At 49.0% G+C, this 23,232-nt stretch overlaps 1 protein-coding gene and 3 long non-coding RNA genes across 22 annotated transcripts in view; 2 read left to right on the top strand and 2 right to left on the bottom strand.

Moving 5' to 3' along the window:
• Positions 1-6,223: 6,223 nt before the first annotated feature.
• LOC311425546 lies at positions 6,224-10,292 on the top strand. 2 transcript variants are annotated; one of them, XR_014686367.1, is made up of 3 exons: positions 6,589-6,601; positions 6,659-7,605; positions 8,698-10,292. It is a non-coding gene; the product is annotated as an uncharacterized lncRNA (long non-coding RNA). The 2 variants fall into 2 exon arrangements; XR_014686366.1 differs by having other exon boundaries at positions 6,224-7,605.
• A 6,132-nt stretch (positions 10,293-16,424) lies between these two features.
• Positions 16,425-21,271, bottom strand: LOC311425528. The gene is made up of 2 exons (XR_014686365.1): positions 20,961-21,271; positions 16,425-17,424 (listed from the first exon to the last, which is right to left on the bottom strand). It is a non-coding gene; the product is annotated as an uncharacterized lncRNA (long non-coding RNA).
• LOC311425527 lies at positions 20,635-22,540 on the top strand. The gene is made up of 2 exons (XR_014686364.1): positions 20,635-21,237; positions 21,836-22,540. It is a non-coding gene; the product is annotated as an uncharacterized lncRNA (long non-coding RNA).
• A 363-nt stretch (positions 22,541-22,903) lies between these two features.
• The window catches only part of LOC311425477 (uncharacterized protein), a 28,788-nt gene continuing 28,459 nt past the window's right edge, over positions 22,904-23,232 (bottom strand). For all 18 annotated transcript variants that reach the window (XR_014686344.1, XM_084501388.1, XM_084501377.1 and 15 more), the window contains one exon: positions 22,904-23,191. Coding sequence is in view for 17 of the 18 variants with exons in the window: in XM_084501388.1 (XP_084357514.1) it covers positions 23,123-23,191 (69 nt within the window). In the remaining variant the exon portion in view is untranslated. The remainder of the gene's footprint in view (positions 23,192-23,232) is intronic.

Below are 23,232 nucleotides of genomic sequence, written 5' to 3'. Positions count from 1 at the left end.
GATGACCCCCCCCCGGGGGGTGGGCACCAAGCGGGTCCCCCCCGGTTGCAGGAGCCGCCAGCGGGGACGGAGAGGGGATGGCTCCATGATGGACCCCCCCCCCCGGCCTTGCCAGCCCCCTGGGGGGGGTCTTTTTGGTCTTTTTTTTTTTTTTTTAATATTTTTTTTTTTTGGGGGGGGGGTGTTGGAATATGGGGAGGGGGAGTGTGGATCTGGGGATGTGGGGGAAGGTGGGGAGGAGGGGGTGGAATGTGGGGGGGGGGGGGTTGGAAGTGCGGGGGGGGTTTGGAGAGGGGGGGTTTGGATTTTTTTTGGGGGTGGGGGGGGTTGGAATTTGGGGAGGGGGAGTTTGGGGATGGGGGGTGGAATTTGGGGCGGGGGGGTGGAATTTGGGGATGGGGGCAATTGGGGGGGTTGGAATTTGGGGATGGGCAGAATTTGGGGACGGGGGGGAATTTGGGGATGTGGGGGGGTTGGTATTTGGGGGGAATTTGGGGAGGGGGGGTGTTGGCAAGTGGCTGGAGAAGTGGGGGGTCTGTGGGAGAGAAGAGAGGGGGGAGGCTCAGTAAAAGTGCCCCCCCCCATATATCCCAAGCTTGCAACCCCCCCCCCCAGCGCCGTTAAATATTCCTGCCCCCCCTCCCCAGAACCCCAATGGATGCACAATGAAATATTCCCCCCCCCATTTCCCAAAAGCCCCAAGACCATGCAATGTCCCCCCCCAATTTTCCACCCCCCCCCTTGTAATGCTCCCCCCAAGCTTTGTAGCCCCCCCCCAGCTTGCAAAGCCCCCAGGTTTTGCATTGTGCCCCCCCCAACTCCCAGCTTTGCAGAGCCCCCAGGACAATGCAATGTGCCCCCCCCCCCCCCTTGCTAAAGCTTTATGAGCCTTGCAACCCCCCCCCCCAAGCTTTGCAGCCCCCCCCGACAATGCAATTCCCCTCCCCGGACCATGCAAAGCCCCCCCCCAGGCCTCGCAACCCCCCCGGACCTTGCAATAACCCCCCCCCCCCCGAGCCTTGCATTGTGCCCCTCGCCCCCCCAACCCCCCCAAGCCTTGCAAAAACCTCGGTAGCTTTGCAAATCCCCCCCCCGGCCTTGCAAAAAAAAAAAAACGGGAGCTTTGCAGAGCCCCCCCCGCATTGCAACCCCCGAACCAAGCAACCCCCCCCCCCCCAAACCATGCAAACCCCCCCGGCCATGCAATGTGCCCCCTGCCTCCCCCAGCCTTCCGACCCCCCCGAGAGCATTGCAAATCCCCCCCCAAGCCTTGCACCCCCCCCCCGAACTCATCAACCCCCCCCAAACCATTCAAAGCCCCCCCCCAGCCTTGCACCCCCCCCCCCCAAACCAAGCCAAATCCTTTTGCTATCGCCCCCCCCCGGCCCATGCAAACCCTTCCTGAGCCCCCCCGGACCTGTAGCCCCCCCCTCGGATCTGGTGGCCCCCCCCGGACATTGTAGCCCCCCCCCCGGACCTGGTGGCCCCCCCCCGGACCTGGTGGCCCCCCCCGGACCTGGTGGCCCCGCCGCCGCAGCCCCGCCGCGCCCCGCTCGCCGACACAAAGGGGCCCGGAGCGGCGGGCCCGGCCCTGCAGCCCCCCCCCCCCAACAATAATTCCCCCCCCCCCACACACACCCCCGGAACCCCCCCCCCCCCACCTCTCCCGGAATTTCCCCCCCCCCATCCCCAATCCGCCGGCGTCACTCCGGATTTAACCCTGCGCAGCCCGGAGCTCGGGGAGGAAGGGGTTAAACGTGGGGGGGGGGCGGTTCTAGAGGACCCCCCCGCAGGAAAAAAAAGAAGAACACCTCTGGAAAAGGAAAAAAAAATATTTATTATTTATTTTTATTTTTTTTTATTTTTTTTAATATTTATTTGGTTTTGTGTGTTGGAGTGGGGGGGGGGGGCACTGCGCTGCGCCCCCAAAATGCCCCCCCCCCCAAAAAAAAACCAACGTGGGTGCCCCATCGTGTCCCCAACCTTCTGGCAGCTCAGTGGTTGACCCCCCCCCCCCCGCCCCCAAATTGAGCACCCCAAAAATTGCACCCCCGAACTGGACCCCCCCCCATGAGCCCCCAAGTTGCCCCCCCCATGCCCGTACCCCCCCAAATTGGACCCCCCCCCACCCTGTGCACCCCCAAATTGCCCCCCCGTTTCCCCCATTCGCCCCCATTCCCATTCACACCCCCCCAAATCGCCCCAAATTCCCCCAAATCCCCCCCCCCCGCACCCCTTTGGATCCCCTCCCCCATCACTCCCCCCCCCCTTAAAACTCCCTTAAACAGGGAAACGCCCACGAAGCTTCCCATTGGTCAATAAAGCTGTCAATCACACCGAGCCCCGCCCTTCGGCAGGGGGCGGGAGTGGCAGCTCGGCGGGCCAATGGCCGGGCGGCAGAGGGAGAAGGGGCGGGGCTATGTTGGGAGCTGGGGGCGGGGCTGGGCGCTGCAGTGGGTGCCCCCCACCCATGGGTCCCAGTAATCCCAGTAACCGCTGGGGGTGTCCCAGTAATCCCGGGGGGAGTCCCAGTAATCCCATAGAGAGTCCCAGTAATCTCAGAGGGGGTCCCAGTAATCCCAGAGGGGGTCCCAGTAATCCCAGAGGGGGTCCCGGTTCTGGAAGGGGGTGTCCCAGTAATCCCAGTAACCCCGAGGAGGGTCCCAGTAACCCCGGGGAAGGTCCCAGTAATCCCAGAGGGGGTCCCAGTGCTGGAATACAGTTTCCCAATAATCCCAGTATCCCCTGGGGGTGTCCCAGTAACCCCTGGGGGTGTCCCAGTAATCCCGGGGGGGGAGTCCCAGTAATGCCAGAGGGGGGTCCAGTAACCCCGGGGGGGTCCCAGTAACTCGAGGGGGTCCCAGTAACCCCAGGGGGGGTCCCAGTAATCTCAAGGGTGGTCCCAGTAATCCCAGGGGGGGTCCAAGTAATCCCAGAGGGGGTCCCAGTGCTGGTAGGGGGTGTCCCAGTAATCCCAGTAACCCCGAGGAGGGTCCCAGTAACCCCGGGGAGGGTCCCAGTAATCTCAGAGGGAGTCCCAGTAATCCCAAGGGGGGGTCCCGGTGCTGGAAGGGGGCGTCCCAGTAATCCCAGTAATCCCAAAGAGGGTCCCAGTAATCCCAAAGGGGGTCCCAGTAATCCCAGGGCGGGACCCAGTGCTGGAATGTGGTTTCCCAATAATCCCAGTAACCCCTGGGGGTGTCCCAGTAATCCCGGGGGGGGGGTCCCAGTAATCTCAAGGGTGGTCCCAGTAATCCCAGGGGGGGTCCAAGTAATCCCAGAGGGGGTCCCAGTGCTGGTAGGGGGTGTCCCAGTAACCCCAGTAACCCCGGGGAGGGTCCCAGTAACCCCAGGGGGGTCCCAGTAATCCCAAGGGGGGGTCCCGGTGCTGGAAGGGGGGGTCCCAGTAATCCCAGTAATCCCTGGGGGTGTCCCAGTAACCCCGGGGGGGGGGGGTCTTGCTTTAACCCCCCCCCCCAATAAAGGAGCCGGTGGAGTGAAAAACAGCAACTTTTGTCATTTATTGCCCATTTTTGTACAGTTTAATAAATAAAATCAATAAATAAGGGGGGTGGGGGGGGCTCGGGGGGGGCCCCTCCGGCGGCGTCGCCCCCCCCCGCGGTGTCTCCGTCTCCTCGGCAACGGCGGGGGGGGGGTCCCGAGGGGGGGCCCCTTGGAGGCTGGGGGGGGGTCCCCGACAAAAGTGGGGTGCTGGGGGGGGGGAAGCCCAGAGGGGGGGTCCCGGGGGGGTTCCCCTAAAGGAGGGGGGTCCTGGGGGGGCTTCCTTTCCGTGGGGGGGTCCTGGGGGAGCTCCCCTTGAGTGGGGGGGTCCTGGGGGGGATCCCCTAAAGAAAAGGGGTCCTGGGGGGGCTTCTTTTCCGTGGGGGGGTCCTGGGGGGGATCCCCTAAAGAAGGGGGGTCCTGGGGGGGATCCTTCAAAGGAGGGGGGTCCGGGGGGGGCTCCCCTTTAGTGGGGGTGTCCTGGGGGGGGTTCCCCTTAGTGGGGGGGTCCCGGGGGGGATCCCCTAAAGAAGGGGATTCCTGGGGGGGCTCCCCTAAAGAAAGGGGGTCCTTGGGGGGTTTCCCCTTAGTGGGGGGGTCCCGGGGGGGTTCCCTTCTAGCGGGGGTGTCCTGGGGGGGATCCCTTAAAGAAGGGGGTTCCTGGAGGGGCTCCTTCAAAGGAAGGGGGTCCGGGGAGGGGTCCCCCTCAGGGTGGGGGTCGCAGGGGGCCCCCCCCAGCTGCAGCCGCTCCCAGACGCGCTGGCGGTGGGGGGGGGCGAAGAGGGGCTGGAGGAGGGGGGCGAGGAGGGCGCAGCGGCGGGCGAAGCGCAGGCGGTCGCGGGCGAGGGTCTCCCAGGGCCCCCGGCGGGCGGCGGCGTCCGGCCAGGGGGGGAGCGGCAGCACCCGGACCTCGGGGCTGAAACGCACCTGGGGGGGGGGCACAAAAAAATAAAAAATAAAAAAATTAAAAATTAAAAAAAAATTAAAAAATTAAAAATTAAAAAAATAAATTAAATAAAAAAAAAATAGAAAAATAAAAATAAAAATAATATAATAAATAAAAAATAATAAAATAAATAAATAAAAAATAAAAGTAATATAATAAATAAAAATAAAATAAAATAAAAATAAAAATAAAAATAAAATATAATAAATAAAAAAATTAAAAATAAAAAATTAATAATAATAAAAAATATAATAATAAATAAAAAATTAAAAAAATAAAAATAATATAATAAATAAAATAAATAAATAAATAAAAATAATAAAATAAATTAAAAAATATTATATTGGGGGGGTGAGTCACGCTGACGTCATCGCTGAGCTCATGGGGTTGATGTAAGAGGAATGAAATCCGCGCCCCACCCCCCCCACACACCCTGCGCCTCTCACCTTTTTGGGTACGCGGGGGGGGGTTTCAGGCTTGGAGGGGGTTCCCTTCTCTTCTGGGGGGGCCCCATTATTTTTTTGGGGGTCCCCATTATCTTCTGGGGGGGCTCTTTTGTCTTCTAAGGGGCTTCCGTCGCCTTCTGGGGGGGCTCCCTCGTCTTTGGGGGGGGTCCCGTCGCCTTCTGGGGGGGTCCCATCTCCGGGGGGGTCCCCTTCCGAGGGGGGGTCCCCGTCCCACCCCTGGTCGTCGTCGTCCTCGTCGGGCTCCGGGCGGTAGAAGAGGTCCTGGAGCAGGGGGGGGCGCAGGGGGTCCTCAGCCACCATCGGGGGGGCGCTGCCGGGGGGTGCCATGGTCTGCCGGGGGGGGGGGGGGGGGGGAAGAAAATTGGGAGGTTAAGGGGGGGGTCCCCAAAATCCCATTATCCTGGTGACCCCCCTGTTATATCCCAGGGACCACCCCCAACCCCCCCCCAAACCTCGAATTTTGGCCCCCCCCAGATTTGCGGACCCCCCCCCCCCCCCGACTTTTAGGGGATTTCGCCCGGATTTCCCCCCTCCTCTCTACTTTTTGGGGACCCCTCCCTTGGATCTGTGCCCCCCCCCGGCCTCTTTAGCCCCCCCCCGGACATTTTAGGGCCCCCCTCGACATTTCGGAGCCCTCCCCTGGATTTCGGGACCCCCCCCGACTTTTTAGGGACCCCCCCTGGACTTTTTAGGGACCATCCCCAACATTTTGGGGACCCCTCCCTTGGATTTGGGAGCCCCTCCTCGGACTTTTTCCCCCCCCTCTATATTTGTCCCCCCCCCCGGACATTTTAGGGACCCCCCCCGACATTTCGTACCTCTCCCCTGGATTTGGGCCCCCCCCCCGACTCTTTAGGGACCCCCCCGGACATTTCGGGGACCCCTCCCTTGGATTTGGGAGCCCCCTCTCGGACTTTTTCCCCCCCACACTACATATTTGCCCCCCTCGGACATTTTAGGGCCCCCCCCGACATTTCGTACCCCTCCCCTGGATTTGGGACCCCCCCCCCGACTTTTTAGGGACCCCCCTTGACATTTAAGGGACCCTCCCGGACATTTTGGGGCCCCCCCTCGATTTTTCGGGACCCCCCCCGAATTTTTGCCCCCCCCCAAATTTTTGGCCCCCCCCCCTCACCATACGGTCGTCTCTCCGCTCGTTCCGTGCCTGTCGCCATCGCTGTCGCTGTCGCTGTCATCGCCGCTGTCGCCTCGGTGTCGCCGGGTCCGCCCGCCGCCAGGCTATATAAGGACTGCGGTGACGTCACCGGGAGGGTGACGTCACCGGGGGATCCCTCCCCCCCAGCCCCTCCCACCGGGTAAAAAAAAAACCAAGGAATTCAGGAAGGAAACCAGCGATAAAAAAAAAATAATTAAAAAAAAAAGTCGGAAATGAATAAAAATAAAGCGGTAGCACTGTGAAAAATCAGGGTTTACGTAAAATTCACATTTACCCAAAATATGTTTTTTTTTCGGTTGTTATTGGGCTGAATTCCAGACACTTGCTCAAAGGTCATGGGGAAGAAGATTTTTTTTTTAATTAACTTTCGATCCTCGGATAATGAGGTCAGAGCTCCTTTCCCCAGATGGTGACGTAGGTTTCGGGTTAGGTCCTAAATAGGGCAAGGGTTGGGTCAGGGTTAGGGTTAGGGTTAGGGATTAGGGTTATGGTTTGGGGTTTAGGGTTAGGGTTTAGGGTTAGGGTTAAGGTTAGGGTTTAGAGTTAAGGTTTAGGGTTAGGGTTTAGGGTTAGGGTTAGGGTTTAAGGTTTAGTGTTAAGGTTAGGGTTTAGGGTTATGGTTAGGTTTTAGGGTTAGGGTTTAGGGTTTATGGTTAGGGTTTGGGTTTAGTGTTAGGGTTTAGGGTTTAGGGTTAGGGTTAGGGTTTAGGGTTACGGTTTAGGGTTTAGGGTTTAGGGTTATGGTTTAGGAGTTAGGGTTAGAGTTTAGGGTTTAGGGTTAGTGTTTAGGGGTTAGGTTTAGGGTTTAGGGTTAGGGTTTACGGTTTAGGATTAGGGTTTAGGGTTTAGGGTTTAGGGTTTAGGGTTAGGGTTTAGGGTTAGAGTTTAGGGTTTAGGTTTAGGGGTTAGGGTTTAAGGTTAGAGTTTAGGGTTTAGGGTTAGGGTTTAGGGTTAGGGTTAAGGCTTAGGGTTTGGGTTTAGTGTTAGGGTTTAGGGTTTAGGGTTAGGGTTTAGGTTTAGGGTTTAGGGTTAGGGTTTAGGGTTAGGATTTAGGGTTTAGGGTTTAGGGTTATGGTTTAGGGTTTAGGGTTTAGGGTTAGAGTTTAGGGTTTAGGGGTTAGGGTTAAGGCTTAGGGTTTGGGTTTAGTGTTAGGGTTTAGGTTTAGGGTTTAGGGTTATGGTTTAGGTTTAGGGTTAGGGTTTATGGTTAGATTTTAGGGTTAGGGTTTAGGGTTTAGGGTTAGAGTTAGGGTTAAGGTTTAGGGTTTAGGGTTAAGTTTAGGGTTAGGTTTAGGGTTTAGCATTAGGGTTAAGGTTTCGGTTTGGGTTATGGTTAGGTTTAGGTTGAAGTCTAGGGTTGAGTTTGGGGTTACGGTTAGTGTTTGGTTAGGGTCATGTTTAGGGTCAGGGTCCGCGGTGCATTTAGTGAAGTGAGAGGAGGCTGAAAGAATTTTAGTAGCTAAGATCGGCTAAAGAACGCGTGAAAGGAAGCCAAAAGGAATTTATTAAGACAGGTAAGGGACCAATTTTCCTACAGAGCGGGGGTGGGTCATGCACCTGTGCAGGCGTCTCCAGAAATTGGGCACCCCCCCCGTGCACCCCAAAATTGCCCCCCCATGCACCCTGTATTGCTCCCTCCGATCCCCATATCCCCCCAAATTGTCACCCCACCCTGTGCGTCCCCAAATTGCCCCCTCATTTCCCCCAAATCCCCCATTGTCCCCCCAAATCCCCCCCCCCGTACCCCATTGGGTCCCCTCCCCCATCTCAACCCCCCCCGCCCCCCTAGGGTGGGGCCGCCACAGGGAGACGCCCACGAAGCTTCCCATTGGTCCATCGAGCCGTCAATCACCCCGAGCCCCGCCCTGCGGCAGGGGGCGGGAGTGACAGCTCGGCGGGCCAATGGCCGGGCGGCAGAGGGCGAAGGGGCGGGGCCACGTGGGGTTGGGGCTGGGCGCTGCAGTGGGTGCCCCCACCCATGGGTGCTGCCCTGGGGTGCCCCCCCCCACCTATAGGCGATGCACAGGGACCACCCCCCCCCACCCATGGGTGCTGGGTGCTGCATGGGTGTGCCCCCCCACCCATGGGTGCCCCCAACCCGTGGGTGCTGGGTGCTGCAAGAGGGTGCTCCCCACCCATGGGTGCCCCCCCCACCACCTATAGGCGATGCACAGGGACCATTCCCCCACCCATGGGTGCTGGGTGCGGCATGACTGTGACCCCCTACCCATGGGTGCCAAGTGAGGGTGCTCGCCCACCCATGGGTGCTTCAAGGGGGTCCCTGGGGAATGCCCTCCCCCCATGGGTGCTGCATGAGGGTGTCCCCCACCCATGGGTGCTGCACGCTGTCCCCACCACCCATGGCTGCCGGGCGGTGCCGCTCACCCACGGGTGCCACAGGAGGGCGCTGCGCACCCATGGGTGCCCCGGCAGGAAGGGAGCAGCTTGGGTCAGGGGTGCTGATGGGGACGGGGACAGGGATGGGGACAGGGATGGGGATGTGGCCCCCTGGGGGGGTTCACAGGGCCACGTCCTCCCACCCCCTCTCCCAGCTCTTTCTCCCTTTCCCCTCTTTTCCCCATTTTCCCTATTTTTATCCCACTCAGCCTCAGCTTTCTGGGGAAAAAGCCCCAAGACGCAGACGTGGAGCTCCAGGAGGACCACCTTGGAGCAGAAATCCACTCTCCAACCCAAGGAGGACCACCTTGAAACATTTTTTTTTTCCGGCCAAAACCCTTTTTTTCTTTCATCCCCAACCCTGTGCACTAAATAAGGAGAAAATACCTGCGGGCTTTGTCTGGTGCACATCTCGCACTCAAATGCAGCCTCCTTGGGTTGCCGTTTCCTGCGATTGGACAGATTTTGCTATTTTTCCCCCTATTTTTTTTTCCTTTTCTCTTTTTGTTCTGCTTTGTGGTTAAAGTGGCAGCCCCAAGCTCGCGATTACCGTCGAATAAAGATAATAAAAAAAAAAATCGTGGTGGTGGCTGGGGGCAGGAGATATGGCCGGGCTCCGGGGATGGGGGTTGTGGTTTTGGGGTGAGGTCTGTTGTGTTCTGGGGGGGGGAGGAACCTGTGGTGCCACCTCAAACCTTTGTGGGGCCCTGGGGACGTCCCTGTGGTGGAGGAGGAAACCCAAAGGCAGATTACAAAGGTTTTGCCTGTAGTTTGGCTGTGATTTAGTTTCTGATTGTCATTTAATCGTGATTTAATTGTGATTTACTCCTGATTTAATCGTGAGCGCTCTTCGCCGTTGGGGGCACCCTTGGGTGTCCTCTCTGCTGGGGAACAGGAAGCTTTGGGGGAAGGTCCCTGATGGGAAAACCCACCAGATTTATCCTATTTGGCACCTGGGTGATGTTGGCAACAGGTCCCAACACTGCTCACACCTCTGGGGGATGAAGACTATGCTGGGCTCCATCCATCCCATTTTGAGGTCAGCTCTACAACCGAGACCCTCATGGGACCGACATTGCATGGGGTGGGAGATAAAACCCCTTGAAAAACTTTAAAGGCTAAAAAAAAGGTTAAGGGTGGGAATATTGACTTTTTCTTGCCCATTATGTCCCAAAATTTCCACTGGAGAGTGATGGGAAGGTGAAGAGAACTGCAACACATCTCAGCTGCTTTGTAGGAAGGGTCTGTACCCCCCCGGGAAGTGAAAAGGAGGAAAATCAGCCCCAAGCTGCTAGTAACGGTGGTGGAACCTCGGAGAATGGACTCTCCTCAGCCCCATGGGTCTTGGAGATGCTTTCTGGTGGTAAAAAAATAAAATGTGGAAAAATGAGAAGAAAAAGCAAATTAAAGTGTGAGAAATGGGGTTGGGAGAGCACGTTTTTTCTCCAAAGTACTCCGACTAAAGTAAGAAATTGTGAGAAGCAGGAAGAGATGGAAAGAGCCCATTTTTCTCCAAAATACTCCAATTAAAGGAAAGGAAAATTTGTCTTGCTGGTGATGGTAGAGGTAAGTACAAGGGAGAAAATCTGGAGGGTAAATATGAAAAACACCTTGAGTTGAGACCAAAACAATTCTACATCCAGGCTGATGATGGCAGAGAAAGACAAAAAATATAAAATCTGGGGCAACCGAAGCACTTGGCTGTGGGGTTTTTGAAGGGGGATAATCTCATGCAGATTAATCCCAAATCAATATTTTGTGCTCTGATCCAATCATAAAATTAAAATTTACTGCTTTGCAAAAATCCTCTTGAGCAAACCTGATTATTATTATTATTTTTTTTCATGCCATATGCAAGCAAAATAATAAAAAATGAAAGCATATGGGATAGACTGTGTTTTTCTTTTTACTTTGATTCCTGACCCAAAACTACCTGTCTCTTCCTGTGGTGACATACAGAAAACCACTGACCTCAGGACCTAGCGAAGCATTCCCCTTCGTGCCTGACCCGTCTCTTCCTGCCTGGCTAGGAAGGCCCTAACCCTAACCCCAACCCCAACCCCAACCCCAACCCTAACCCTGTAATAAATGGCTCAGTCTTCAAAATAGGACTATAATCAAAGTTTACAATTTATTAAAGGAATAGAGGTAAGCAAACAGCGCTGGGTGCGCCGGGACTCTCTGCTCCACCAAGATGCACACCAGTTACATCAAGCAGCTGATTTTTATTCTCCTAGGCATAATATATATTCATTACTACTTCTGAAAAACCAGGGTTATTATAATTATTTTCCGGAATCCAAACCCTCCTACTGGAGCATGCGTATCAGTCTCTGGTGGTCCCTCTGGGGGTCTCTCGTGCTGAAGGCTCCTAGTCTTCCTCCCTCTTGTCCTTCTCCTTTGTCCAACTTGGCCGGATGTCAGAGACTTGTGCAGCGTCCCCTGCAAGCTTTGTTGTTGAGTCGTTCTTCAGCTTTCCCCTTCTCCTTAATCTCCTGGCCAGATATCAGGGACTTGCATAGTGTCCCATGCAGTAGTCAGAATAGGTAGCAGTTATTCTGAAACTCCCCAGCTATCAGAGACTTCAAGGAAAAGCCTACAACTACATTTCCCTTTAATCTCTCTATTGACACGAATCACTGGACCATTTCTTTGCAAGATACAAGAACTATATGCATTAACCACTCTGTTTTTCTTAGACTTGTGGTTACACAAGGGTATGTAAGACAGAAGGTCACATTCATCATACCTTGTGGCCCTAGCATTGTTCCATATAGACACGAATCAGATGAACACATTTCACAATCCCCCATCTCCTTTTCATGGTATTGATTCGTGTTTTCCTTTCCAATTGAGTCAATACTTGCCGAATTGATATCAATTTTGGATCTTTGTTTTTTTTTTTTTTTTTTTTTTTTTTATTATTATAATCAGGGAATGGGTTTTCACTTTCCCTGGTTCTGGATCAACAGGTACCACAGATATTTGTATTCCTTGTACATGTATAACCACACTTTATCCTGGACGAGACCCCTGAGTGTATTAGTCTGGTAATACAAGGTATTAAACATGGAATTATTAACAATCCTCCACATATCTCCAGTACAACCATCCTTATTTTAGCAAACCAATCACCACCCATAAAGCCCCCTCCCATAATCCTCTTAGATTGCTTCCATTCCAAGTTTGAACTGGCACATGTGCAATTTTCTTCATTTCTTTTACAAGTTCATTTACAGCTTTTCTTTCTGCTGTGGTTTAACCCAGATGGCAGCTAAACACGACACGGCCGCTTGCCCACCTTCCCCCCTCCTTTTCTGGGATGGGAGACAGAAACAGGAAAGTGAAGCCTGTCAGTTGAGATAAAGACAATAAAATAATAATAACAACGATAATAATGACAATAATGGTGATAATAGTCCTACTACTACTAATGTGCACAATGCAATTGCTCACCACCCGCTGACCTATGCCCAGCCTAACCCTGAGCAGTCTGGCCCTCCTCCCAGCTCTTGCTGCACCCCCAGCCTGCCCGCTGGCAGGACAGAGCAAGAAGCTGAGACGTCCTTGGCTTGGTGTAAGCACTGCTCTGCAACAATTAAACCATCAGCATGTTATCAGCACTCTTCTCATCCTAAACCAGATCATAGCAGTCTACCAGCTACTAGGAAGAAAATTAACTCTGTCCTAACTGAAACCAGGACACTGGCTCAACAAAATGACTCACAGAAAGCTGACTCCACAATCCGAAAGATTGTAAAGTAGGTATGTTTATTCAGAGCTGGGCAGCACGTGGCGGGTAGCCCCCCCAAAGTTGTGTACGCCTAACGTGGCAACTTGCTTTGGGTATTTCCAGTAAAGAGTTACAGATGCATGAAGTTTCCCAATACACCTATACATATGCATAACCTGTCCCTTTGTGAACAGTCCTCCTTATCTCAGACCCCTTGGTTAAAGTCTGAGCCATGAGGTTGTTTCGATCTGGTTCTCAGGGTCCAAGGGGCTCCTGTTATCTGGAGGTCTAAGCACGGCACAGGCACAGCACATTGCAAAAATGTAGCACATATTCATTCTTAATCAATCGCTCTCTAATTTCTAATTCCATGTTTCAGCTGCAGCATACTTGCTCTCTTCTGGATCCACAGGTATTCTACTATGTTATAAATGAAGTCTCAACTCAATCTGAATTTTGTAATATTTATAAAAGGAATATTTATAAAAGGTATAAAAGGCAAGTAAACAGCGCTGGGTGTGCGGGGAGTCTACGCTCCACCAACACGTACACATGAACATCAAACATTCTAGATATGCAGAACATTGCTTTACATACAAACCCTGAGTACACCTATACATATGTACAATCAGAAAAGGTAACAAACAATCCTTTAAGTTCCATGACTTACTAAACTCGAATACGCCTATACACATGTACAAAAAAATGTAACAAATATTAAACTTCCATGACTTAACAGTCTCCATTTTCCATTCCCTTTCTTGATTACAAACAAGTCTCCATTTTCCATTCCTTTTGAACAATATGTCTTGCTTGAAGTTGTCAGGCAACTCGGTCTTCAGGCCTTATGTTCTTCCCGGATCGAAGTAAAGCATATCCATCTCCTTTTCAAGGCCAATAGGGCCTGGGTCAAAAGGCACGTCCAGGTCAGCAGGGGGTGTAACGGCAAAAGCCTTCAATGGCTGCAGCAGAGGGGCTGATGGCATAGATTGTGGCCCCACGTGGCTCTTTAAGGCCTCAGAGATTGCTCGCCAGGTGCCGAGCAATCCCACTGCAACCTTGTCGTTTTTAGGTGCAGAGTCCCACACCTTGACCTCAGTTTGGTCCCGTGTTTCAGAATCATAAACTGTCTGATTAAGGGGAATAAGCTGTAGGGTTTCCAGGACAGTCTTTGTTCCTAAGGACGTATGACTCCCCATAATGCGCAACTGCTTACCAGCGAGGGGTAGCTGTGTGCACAACTCTGCTTCTCTCAGCTTGAGCTTCCCTCCAGCTCTGGTGCGCCCATTTCCAGCGACTTTCTGTACGAGCTTCTCTGAGCAGTTTGCTGAGTTTGGCCGAACCTATCTTCATGAGGCAATCAAAGTGCCTGTTCCCCTCCTGGTCTCTGTTCTGCTAGCCTGTTCCTTTTCATTCCTCTTTCTTGCTTCTTTATTGTTGTAACTGCATCGTGTTGCTTTTTTCTTTTTTTATCTTGAGGGCAGTTTCCCCTCTTATGCCCTTCTCCCGACAGCAGCTCTCTTAAAAACAACTTTTCATTGGTCAAACAACTTTGAGTGTAACAACACCAGCAAACACCCAGAAACATCCATGCCTTAACGGCTGGAGGCTGGAGAACAAGCAACCCCAGACTGCATGGAGTCTCCTGAATCACCCTTCTTTGTTCCCTCTAATCTCTTTTCCATTCCTGATGGCCTCATCATTAAGAGTCTAATGTTATCATTGACCACAGGGCTTTCCAACCCCCATGGCCACACTCCCACATCTCCCCCTTCTTTATTAATATCAACCATCGTCTCAACACGAATTAGCACTCCATATATAACAACTATTAACATTAATGTTCAAAGTCTGACAGACCCAGTCCTTCGTGGACCCAAATATCAACCAAAATACAATGGGTCTTAAGGGTTCTTTTGGACCATTTTTATTTCACTCTTTAATTTTCTGGGCCCCCTATTGTTCCAATTTCTAATAATTATTCCTAATGGACTTTCTGGTAATTTGCTCCCTTTCTTCTGGTCCTTGGTCTTCAATTTTGTCTGACCCATCTAGGAATTTTACTATGGCAATTCCCACAGCCCTAGGTTATCTTAGTAAGAGTGTCTTGCAGGGGGTTTAGGACCTATCACCCACCCACGAATCCCGTAGGAACCACTTCGGTCCTTCACCAGCCAAGTCCCTTGCGGGAGACTGGAACCGTGGTTAGAAGACCTCCGCACTCGCTTTGGAACTGAGTTCTGTCTCAGCCACACTCTTACACACACAGGCAACTGAATCCCACCCAACTGAACGGTATACTCCTTAAACTCCTACGACTCCGTCATCTTCGTTAGGATCTTTGCGCGCAGAATTACGAGAAAAAAAAAAACAACAATGCTGCAGCCGGCAAGGGAGCTCATAAAAAAATCAAAATCTTTGCTTACCATTATTCAGGTTCAAGATGGCATTAGTCCTGACCTGACTCGAACAGCAGCCACCAAATGGTGGGGCGCCTCTCCTAGATCAAATCAGAATTTAGGAACCAAAGCCATCCCGGACGGGCCCCCATTTGTAATAAATGGCTCAGCCTTCAAAATAGGACTATAATCAAAGTTTACAATTTATTAAAGGAATAGAGGTAAGCAAACAGCGCTGGGTGCGCCGGGAGTCTCTGCTCCACCAAGATGCACACCAGTTACATCAAGCGGCTGATTTTTATGCTCCTAGGCTAATACATATTCATTACCACTTCTAAAAAAACCAGGGTTATTATAATTAGTTTCCGGAATCCAAACCCTCCTACTGGAGCATGCGTATCAGTCTCTGGTGGTCCCTCTGGGGGTCTCTCGTGCTGAAGGCTCATAGTCTTCCTCCCTCTTGTCCTTCTCCTTTGTCCAACTTGGCTGTATGTAAGAGACTTGTGCAGCGTCCCCTGCAAGCTTTGTCTTTTAGTCGTTCTTCAGCTTTCCCCTTCCCCTTAATCTCCTGGCCAGATATCAGAGACTTGCATAGAGTCCCATGCAATAGTCATAATAGGTAGCAGTTATTCTGAACACCCCCCACCTCCCCCGAGATATACAAATGCATACAAATACATTTCCCTTCAAGCTCTCTATTGACACGAATTGCTGGAACATTCCTTTGCAAGATAGAAGAACTCTATACATTAACCACTCTGTTTTTCTTAGACTTGTGGTTACACAAGGGTATGTAAGACAGAAGGTCACATTCATCATACCATGCGGCCCTAGGATTGTTCCACATTGACACGAATCAGATGAACACATTTCACAATCCCCCATCTCCTTTTCATGGTATTGATTTGTGTTTTCCTTTCCAATCAAGTCAATACTTGCCGAATTGATATCAATTTTGGATCTTTGTTTGTTTTTATTATCATCAGGGAATGGGTTTTCACTTTCTCTGGTTCTGGGTCAACAGGTACCACAGATATTTGTATTCCTTGTATATGTATAATCGCAAGTTCTCCTGGACGAGACCCCAGAGTGTATTAGTCTGGTAATACAAGGTATTAAACATGGAATTATTAACAATCCTCCGCATATCTCCAGTACAACCATCCTTATTTTAGCAAACCAATCACCACCCATAAAGCCCCCTCCCATAATCCTCTTAGATCGCTTCCATTCCAAGGTTGAACTGGGACACGTGCAATTTTCTTCATTTCTTTTACGAGTTCATTTACAGCTTTTCTTTCTGTTGTGGCTTAACCCAGATGGCAGCTAAACACGACACGGCCGCTCGCCTACCTTCCCCCCTCCTTTTCTGGGATGGGAGACAGAAACAGGAAAGTGAAGCCTGTCAGTTGAGATAAAGACAATAAAATAATAACAACAACAATAATAATGACAATAATGGTGATAATAGTCCTACTACTACTAATGTGCACAATGCAATTGCTCACCACCCGCTGACCTATGCCCAGCCTAACCCTGAGCAGTCTGGCCCTCCTCCCAGCTCTTGCTGCACCCCCAGCCTGCCCGCTGGCAGGACAGAGCAAGAAGCTGAGATGTCCTTGGCTTGGTGTAAGCACTGCTCTGCAACAATTAAACCATCAGCATGTTATCAGCACTCTTCTCATCCTTAACCAGATCATATCAGTCTACCAGCTACTAGGAAGAAAATTAACTCTGTCCTAACTGAAACCAGGACACTGGCTCACCAAAATGACTCACAGAAAGCTGACTCCACAATCCGAAAGATTGTAAAGTAGGTATGTTTATTCAGAGCTGGGCAGCACGTGGCGGGTAGCCCCCCCAAAGTTGTGTACGCCTAACGTGGCAACTTGCTTTGGGTATTTCCAGTAAAGAGTTACAGATACATGAAGTTTCCCAATACACCTATACATAAGCATAACCTGTCCCTTTGTGAACAGTCCTCCTTATCTCAGACCCCTTGGTTAAAGTCTGAGCCATGAGGTTGTTTCGATCTGGTTCTCAGGGTCCAAGGGGCTCCTGTTATCTGGAGGTCTAAGCACGGCACAGGCACAGCACATTGCAAAAATGTAGCACATATTCATTCTTAATCAATCGCTCTCTAATTTCTAATTCCATGTTTCAGCTGCAGCATACTTGCTCTCTTCTGGATCCACAGGTATTCTACTATGTTATAAATGAAGTCTCAACTCAATCTGAATTTTGTAATATTTATAAAAGGAATATTTACAAAACGTATAAAAGGCAAGTAAACAGCGCTGGGTGTGCGGGGAGTCTACGCTCCACCAACACGTACACATGAACATCAAACATTCTAGATATACAGAACATTGCTTTACATACAAAACCCGAGTACACGTATACATATGTACAATCAGAAAAGGTAACTAATTTAAAGATCGAAGCCGAAATTTCCTTAAGTGGTATATTCCTTATTGCAGCGCTGGATGCACGGGGGATCTTTGCACCTATCGTGCATGTCCGAAGTAACAAGCTATCTCATATTTATACAGCAAAATGATGAATATTCTATTAACGCCTATACATATTCATCAAGTAAACCCGCCTACTCTCACTTCGTATGCTAATTAGCTTATCAGTCCTTGCACTTGCGCAAAGCCTTCCAAGAACTGTGGGCCGGGGTCTTCGGGATGTGGGCAGTGGTCTTTGGGAGGAAGGCCGTAGGTCTTCCTCGTGATGCACTTTTTACCTTTTGCTTAATCAGTTGTTTTCCAAGCTGTAGAAATGCTGAGATGGCTTTTGGCCTAATTGAGGGTCGGCAGATAACAGGATGTCTCAGTTAACAAGACATAACAGATGGTTAGCTCAAGTTATCTCAAATCTCAGCCTGACTGAGGGTTGACAGATAACGGGATGTTTCAATTAACAAGATGCTTCAACATAACAGAAAGTCAACAGATAACGGGATGTCATTTATTTTGTCCTCATTAATTTCTAACCACTAGGTTTATTCTGTTCTAAAGTGAGTCTATACAATATCATAACAAAAAATCCTTTAAGTTCCATGACTTACTAAACTCAAATACGCCTATACACATGTACAAAAAAGGTAACAAACATTAAAGTTCCATGACTTAACAGTCTCCATTCCCTTTCTTGATTACAAACAAGTCTCCATTTTCCATTCCTTCACTTCCCATGAAGCTCTAAATTGACAAGAAATGCTGAAACATTCCTTTGCAAGACACAAGAATTATATACATTAACCAATCTGTTTAACTTAGACTTGTGGTTACACAAGGATATGTAAGGCAGAAGGTCACATTCATCATACCATGTTGCCCTAGCAGTGTACAAAATTGACACGAATAAGATAAACACATTTCACACTAAGCCTGAACCTAAAGATAAACCTAATCGTAACCATAAACCTAAACTGTCCATTCCGGCCTGAATAGGAAGGCTGTAAACCTAACCCTAACCCTAACCCTAACCCTAACCCTAACCCTAACCCTAACCCTAACCCTAACCCTAACCCATCTCTTCCTGCCTGGATAGTAAGGCCCTAACCCAAACCCTAACCCTAACCCTAACCCTAACCCTAACCCTAACCCTAACCCTAACCCTAACCCTAACCCTAACCCTAACCCTAACCCTAACCCTAACCCTAACCCTAACCCTAACCCTAACCCTAACCCTAACCCTAACCCTAACCCTAACCCTAACCCTAACCCTAACCCTAACCCTAACCCTAACCCTAACCCTAACCCTAACCCTAACCCTAACCCTAACCCTAACCCTAACTGTAACCAGATCCAGAGCTGTAACCGTAAACCTTGACATGGAGCCTCCTGCTGTTGGGCATTTGGTGTTTTTCACTGTCTCTCCTCTTTTTCTCCTGTCTGAACGTTTCTTTGGTATTTTGCTTGCTTTTGTTTTCCTTTTTAAATATAGGTTTGAGTTTCCTGCTCTGCATAACTCTGCCAGGCTGGTGGTCCAAGAGTAAAATATGTCACAGGAATGGTTTGGGGAGGATGTTGGGGAGGAAATGTGGGCACTTAAATTTGATAATAATCCTAAGCATTTCCTGAGTATAAAAAAAAAAAAAAAAAAAAAAAAAAAAAAAAGAAAAGACTGCACAGATGGCTGAAAAAGGATAATAGAAAGTCAAGAGACAGGAAGCAAAAGATTTTTTTTTTTTGGGAAATTTCCCATTGAAATGAGGGGGTTAGGGGGATGAAGGGGTGAGGTCCCAGGACCATCCCAGAGCTCCTGGCAGGCTCTGCATCTCTCATCCCAGAGCAAAACAAGGGACTTGAAAAATTTCCAGAGTGTTTGGATTTTTTATTTTATTTTATTTATTTATTTTTTTTTAAGTGAAAGGGGAAGAAGATGAGGTTGGAGCCTTTTGTAAGACAATCTTCCTTACCTAAGTATCTGGGGAAAATGCACCCAGACCAGTCTGGGATAGCTCAGCTGGGGGCAGCACAGCCCTGTCAGTGGAAATGCTGCATTATGAGATGACGTCTGGTTTCCTGCCACAAAAAGAGTTATTTTTATTTTTTTGAAATCCAACCACCAAAAGATAACATAGCTTGTCCGTCCTCAGGACAAGATGCTGTGGGACACTTTGGGTGGTCAGAAGTCCCATCCTGACCTCCCCAGCATCCTGCTGTGGATGCTCTGTGAGTCTGGACCTCGTTGAAGTCCCACAGCAGGGACTTTTTTCTCCTTTTTTTTTTTTTTTTTTTTTTTTTTTTTTTTTTTTTTTTTTTTTTTCCCCTGAAACACCCCTGCATGCAGCAGCCTCCTTCATTACACAGGAAATCCCCAAGTGCAAATCTCATTTTTCTCACAGCTGCCATCTGAAAAACTCCCCTGGCGATTTTCTGAGAAAAAAAAAAAAAAAAAAGGAAAAAAAAAAAGGTTTGTCATCTGCAATGTTTTCTGTGAATAATACTGAACAAAAAGTTAAAGACAGAGGCAATAAAACCTATTTCAGAGAAAGATGCTCCGTGGGACCACAGGGTTGGAGACAGAGATCCAGGGAGAAGATCAGAGCACGGGGAAGCTGTTGCTGTCCTGGCATCAGAGATTTGTGGATACCAAAGGCACAGGTGGAAAAGGTGGAGCTAGGTGAAAACAGGCAAAATTACATGTAAAAGGAGAAAAAAACAAACAAACCAGGATTAAGGGATAGTGATCAATGGCCTGATACTGTGCTTTCAGGAGTCAGTGCTTAAAGACTGACGAGCACTGATGGATGCCAATGCCTTCAAAAGCAGCTTCCCAGGTGGTTGAGCACCGCCACGCCGTTCTCTCACTTTCCCTCTTCAGAAGGCCAGGGGGAGAAAATACGAGGAAAAAAATCCTCATAGGTTAAGATAAGGGCAGGGGCAGATAAGGGCAGATATTCAACAGTCCAAGTCCAGGGCAAAATGGACTCAGCACAAGGGAGGTCAATGTAATTTATTGCCTATTGATAACAGACTAGAGCAGTGAGAAACTAAAACCAAACTGAAAACACCTTCCCCCCCCCCATCTTCAAGATCTGCTCCATCATGAGTCCCCCACAGGCAGCAGCTCCCCCCAGAACCCCTGCTCCTGCAGGGGCTCTCCGTAATATTTCATACTGTATTATACATGCATTATATACATAATACTCTATAAGTATTTGTTGAAGTATCATCTGTCCCTGTGTAAAATAATTTCCACGCAGTTTTGAGGAATTTGGGATCCGTGTAGAAATCCCATCATCGCTATGAGATTGCGCCAGAGAGAAGGAAACTCAAAGACCACACAGAGCTGTGCAGAGGTTGCATGCAGCCCCAAGCATTTTTCCAGGTTCTTTGTGATCAGCACTGTCCCAGTCATCTGCAACCAGCTTACACTGCCACTCCCCAAGTCCTTTTGCCTCTTTCCTCAGTGCTTTTGTTCCTCTGGCTTTGGTTTAGATAAATCAGCTGTTAACAAACTGGCAAGCAAAAAGCACAAGTTTAAAAACCTACAAAGTCAGATCATTGGTGGATATGCAGTGTGGTTTCATTTTCACTTTTGGTCTGCTGCTAATCATTTGTAGAGACGGCTACAAGAAGTGTGTAAGAAGAAAAACTGGGTGAGATGGAAGCATAGAAGACTTCCTTAGTCCTCCCAAGTTGGGGAATTATTGGCTGCCGAACAAAATGCCAGCCAGAAAGGAATTTATGAAATGTTGGAAAAATAATTCTAATGTGATGTCTCTACCGCTTAGTGCCATAATTCTGCTCATAGTTGAAGAAATAATGGAGACTGAATTTAAATGCCCTCAATGGACAGCATTAAAGAATTTATACGTTCTTACCTATTTTTTGTGTCCAGCTTTAATTACAGTTGGCCTGAGCTTGACGTCCCAGCCCACCTGCATTCTCTGGTTTCGCAGCTTTGGGAAATGTTCGTACCGACAGAAGGGTGAGACGCTTTGCAAGGTATTTCTTCCTCCTCTGATCTGGATTGTGATCCTGCTGTGGGATGGCAGATACATTGAATGCATAGTTTCAAGAAGTGAAGTGGACAGCAATCAAAATGCAAACCAAACCAGAGCAGCAGAATCAACCACTGAAGCCTATTCAATTTCTCAGGTAAGAGCCCTAGGAATCTGCAATTTTAGGTATTTTGTTTGCACCTATTTTTGTGTATTTAAAGAATCTGAGATATGTATCATTATGGAAACCACATTATTTGGCAAACAAATTGTTAAGCTGAAATTACGATTGTTAACTGATAAGTTTACTGCATTTAATTTTTTTTTAACTGTTTTTACCACTTCCGCTTTTAATTTCTGTGTATCTGTATGAGTTCATAATTAGAATGTTCTTCCTGAGGCAAAAGCTTGAACTTCAAACATCTTGCTCCATGTTTATTCTGCAAATATATGCATTTGTTTTGCATTTGGTTATTAAATGAAATCCTATGAAAATACAAAATATAATCAATGTGTTATTTGAGAGAGAGAGACTGGTATTTATGGTCATCAGTCAGCAGGTATCTTGTTGCTTGTTTTTCTTAATATCAGTTGCCATCAATCCGTGGCAGGAGAGAGGAATGTATTTTCTAAGAAGAACTGAGTGGCTGAGCAAGGTTTTTAAGAGGGTAAAGTACTCCTCTTAGTCAGCTGCAAAACATTTTTAGGAACATGAAGTCCAGCAGCAACATCACCTTTAATATTTTCTCTTCCAGGTTTCAGGACTCCTCATTCTTACATTTATTGTCATTGTTTATAGCCTGTTCCACACATATCCCTTCTGGTGCTGCTGTAAAAATGAAGAAGAATGTAGGAAAGAGGAGCTGAAGAACATTTTAGAAGAAAAAATGTGGAAACATGTTCAAGAATTGCAGAATGAAAGTACAGAGCAGATAATGGAAGAGGAAGTGAAACCTCTTCTGCAGAATGTTCCTAAAAACTTCTGGAGAGATGTAGATTTTAAAACAGCAATATTAAAAATAAAGGAGACTTTAAGGAATGTGTTAAGATATACAAATATTGGAACACAAGAACCAATTAGACCATGTGTTTGCATTTAAAATGTGCCTCCATCATCAGGCCCTGATGTGCACCTGTCCTGTGTTTGGCTGGGACAGAGTTAATTTTCTTCCTAGCATCTGGGATGTTTCTGTGTTTTGGATTTAAGGTGAGAATAATGCTGAGAACACACTGATGTTGTAGCTGTTGCAGAGCAGTGCTTACATTGAGCCAAGGACTTTTCAGCTTCTCACACTGCCCTGCCAGCGGGCAGGCTGGGGTTGCACAAGGAGCTTTGTGCATTGTTTCATTTATATATTCTTTTATTATGCTGATTATAGTTATTTTCCCTTCCTTTTCTGTCCTATTAAACTGTCTTTATCTCAAAACATGTTTTTTTAAAATATATATATTTCTTCTTTTGTGTGTGTGTATGTGCATTTCTCTCCCCCATCTCACTGGCTTGGGGCAGACGGGTGAAGGGAGGGGGCCAATGAACAGTTGTGTTTCTTAGCTAGCTGTTGTGTTAAACCACAGAACAAAGTCAGAGATGTGTGTTCATCATGTAATCAAAACCACATCTGCAGTGCACACGCCTATTAGAACACACATGCGAGCACATCCCTGCAGCCACACTTGTCCCTGTAGGTCCAAATGTGCATCTGTGTGGGTGCATGGAAGAGCATCCAGTGTCTTTATTGAGCAATTTAGGTATATACATCCTCCACTGAGCACAAAGAGATGTTTTAACTCGGTAAAGAAACATCAATACACTCACACTATGATTTGGTAAATGTGATATATTTTAGGTCTTAATGTATTGCAAATAGAGAAATGAGTCTTACATCCTCTTGGCTAGACACACACAGTCCTTCCCTGTGACAGCAAACCCCAAAGAAGACCAAAGTGCAAACCCCAGCCCCTCCTTAAGCCTGCACGAGCCCTCTGCAAGAGAGCAAAGGCAGCCATGGGCAAGGCTCCTGTGTCCTTGACCTGTGACAGCACTATCGGGTCTGGGTGCGGGTCACCGTGGCATACGTTGTGGTGTCGCTCATCTGCTGCACGGGAGGAGGCTTTAGGGGGAAAAGAAACCCTGTTACTTCAGCTGCTGACT

Source organism: Aythya ferina, assembly GCF_964211825.1.
Source record: "Aythya ferina genome assembly, chromosome: 31".
Lineage (NCBI taxonomy): Eukaryota > Metazoa > Chordata > Aves > Anseriformes > Anatidae > Aythya > Aythya ferina.
Note: the sequence above shows the minus strand (reverse complement) of the source record. Positions and strands in the feature narration are given on the sequence as shown.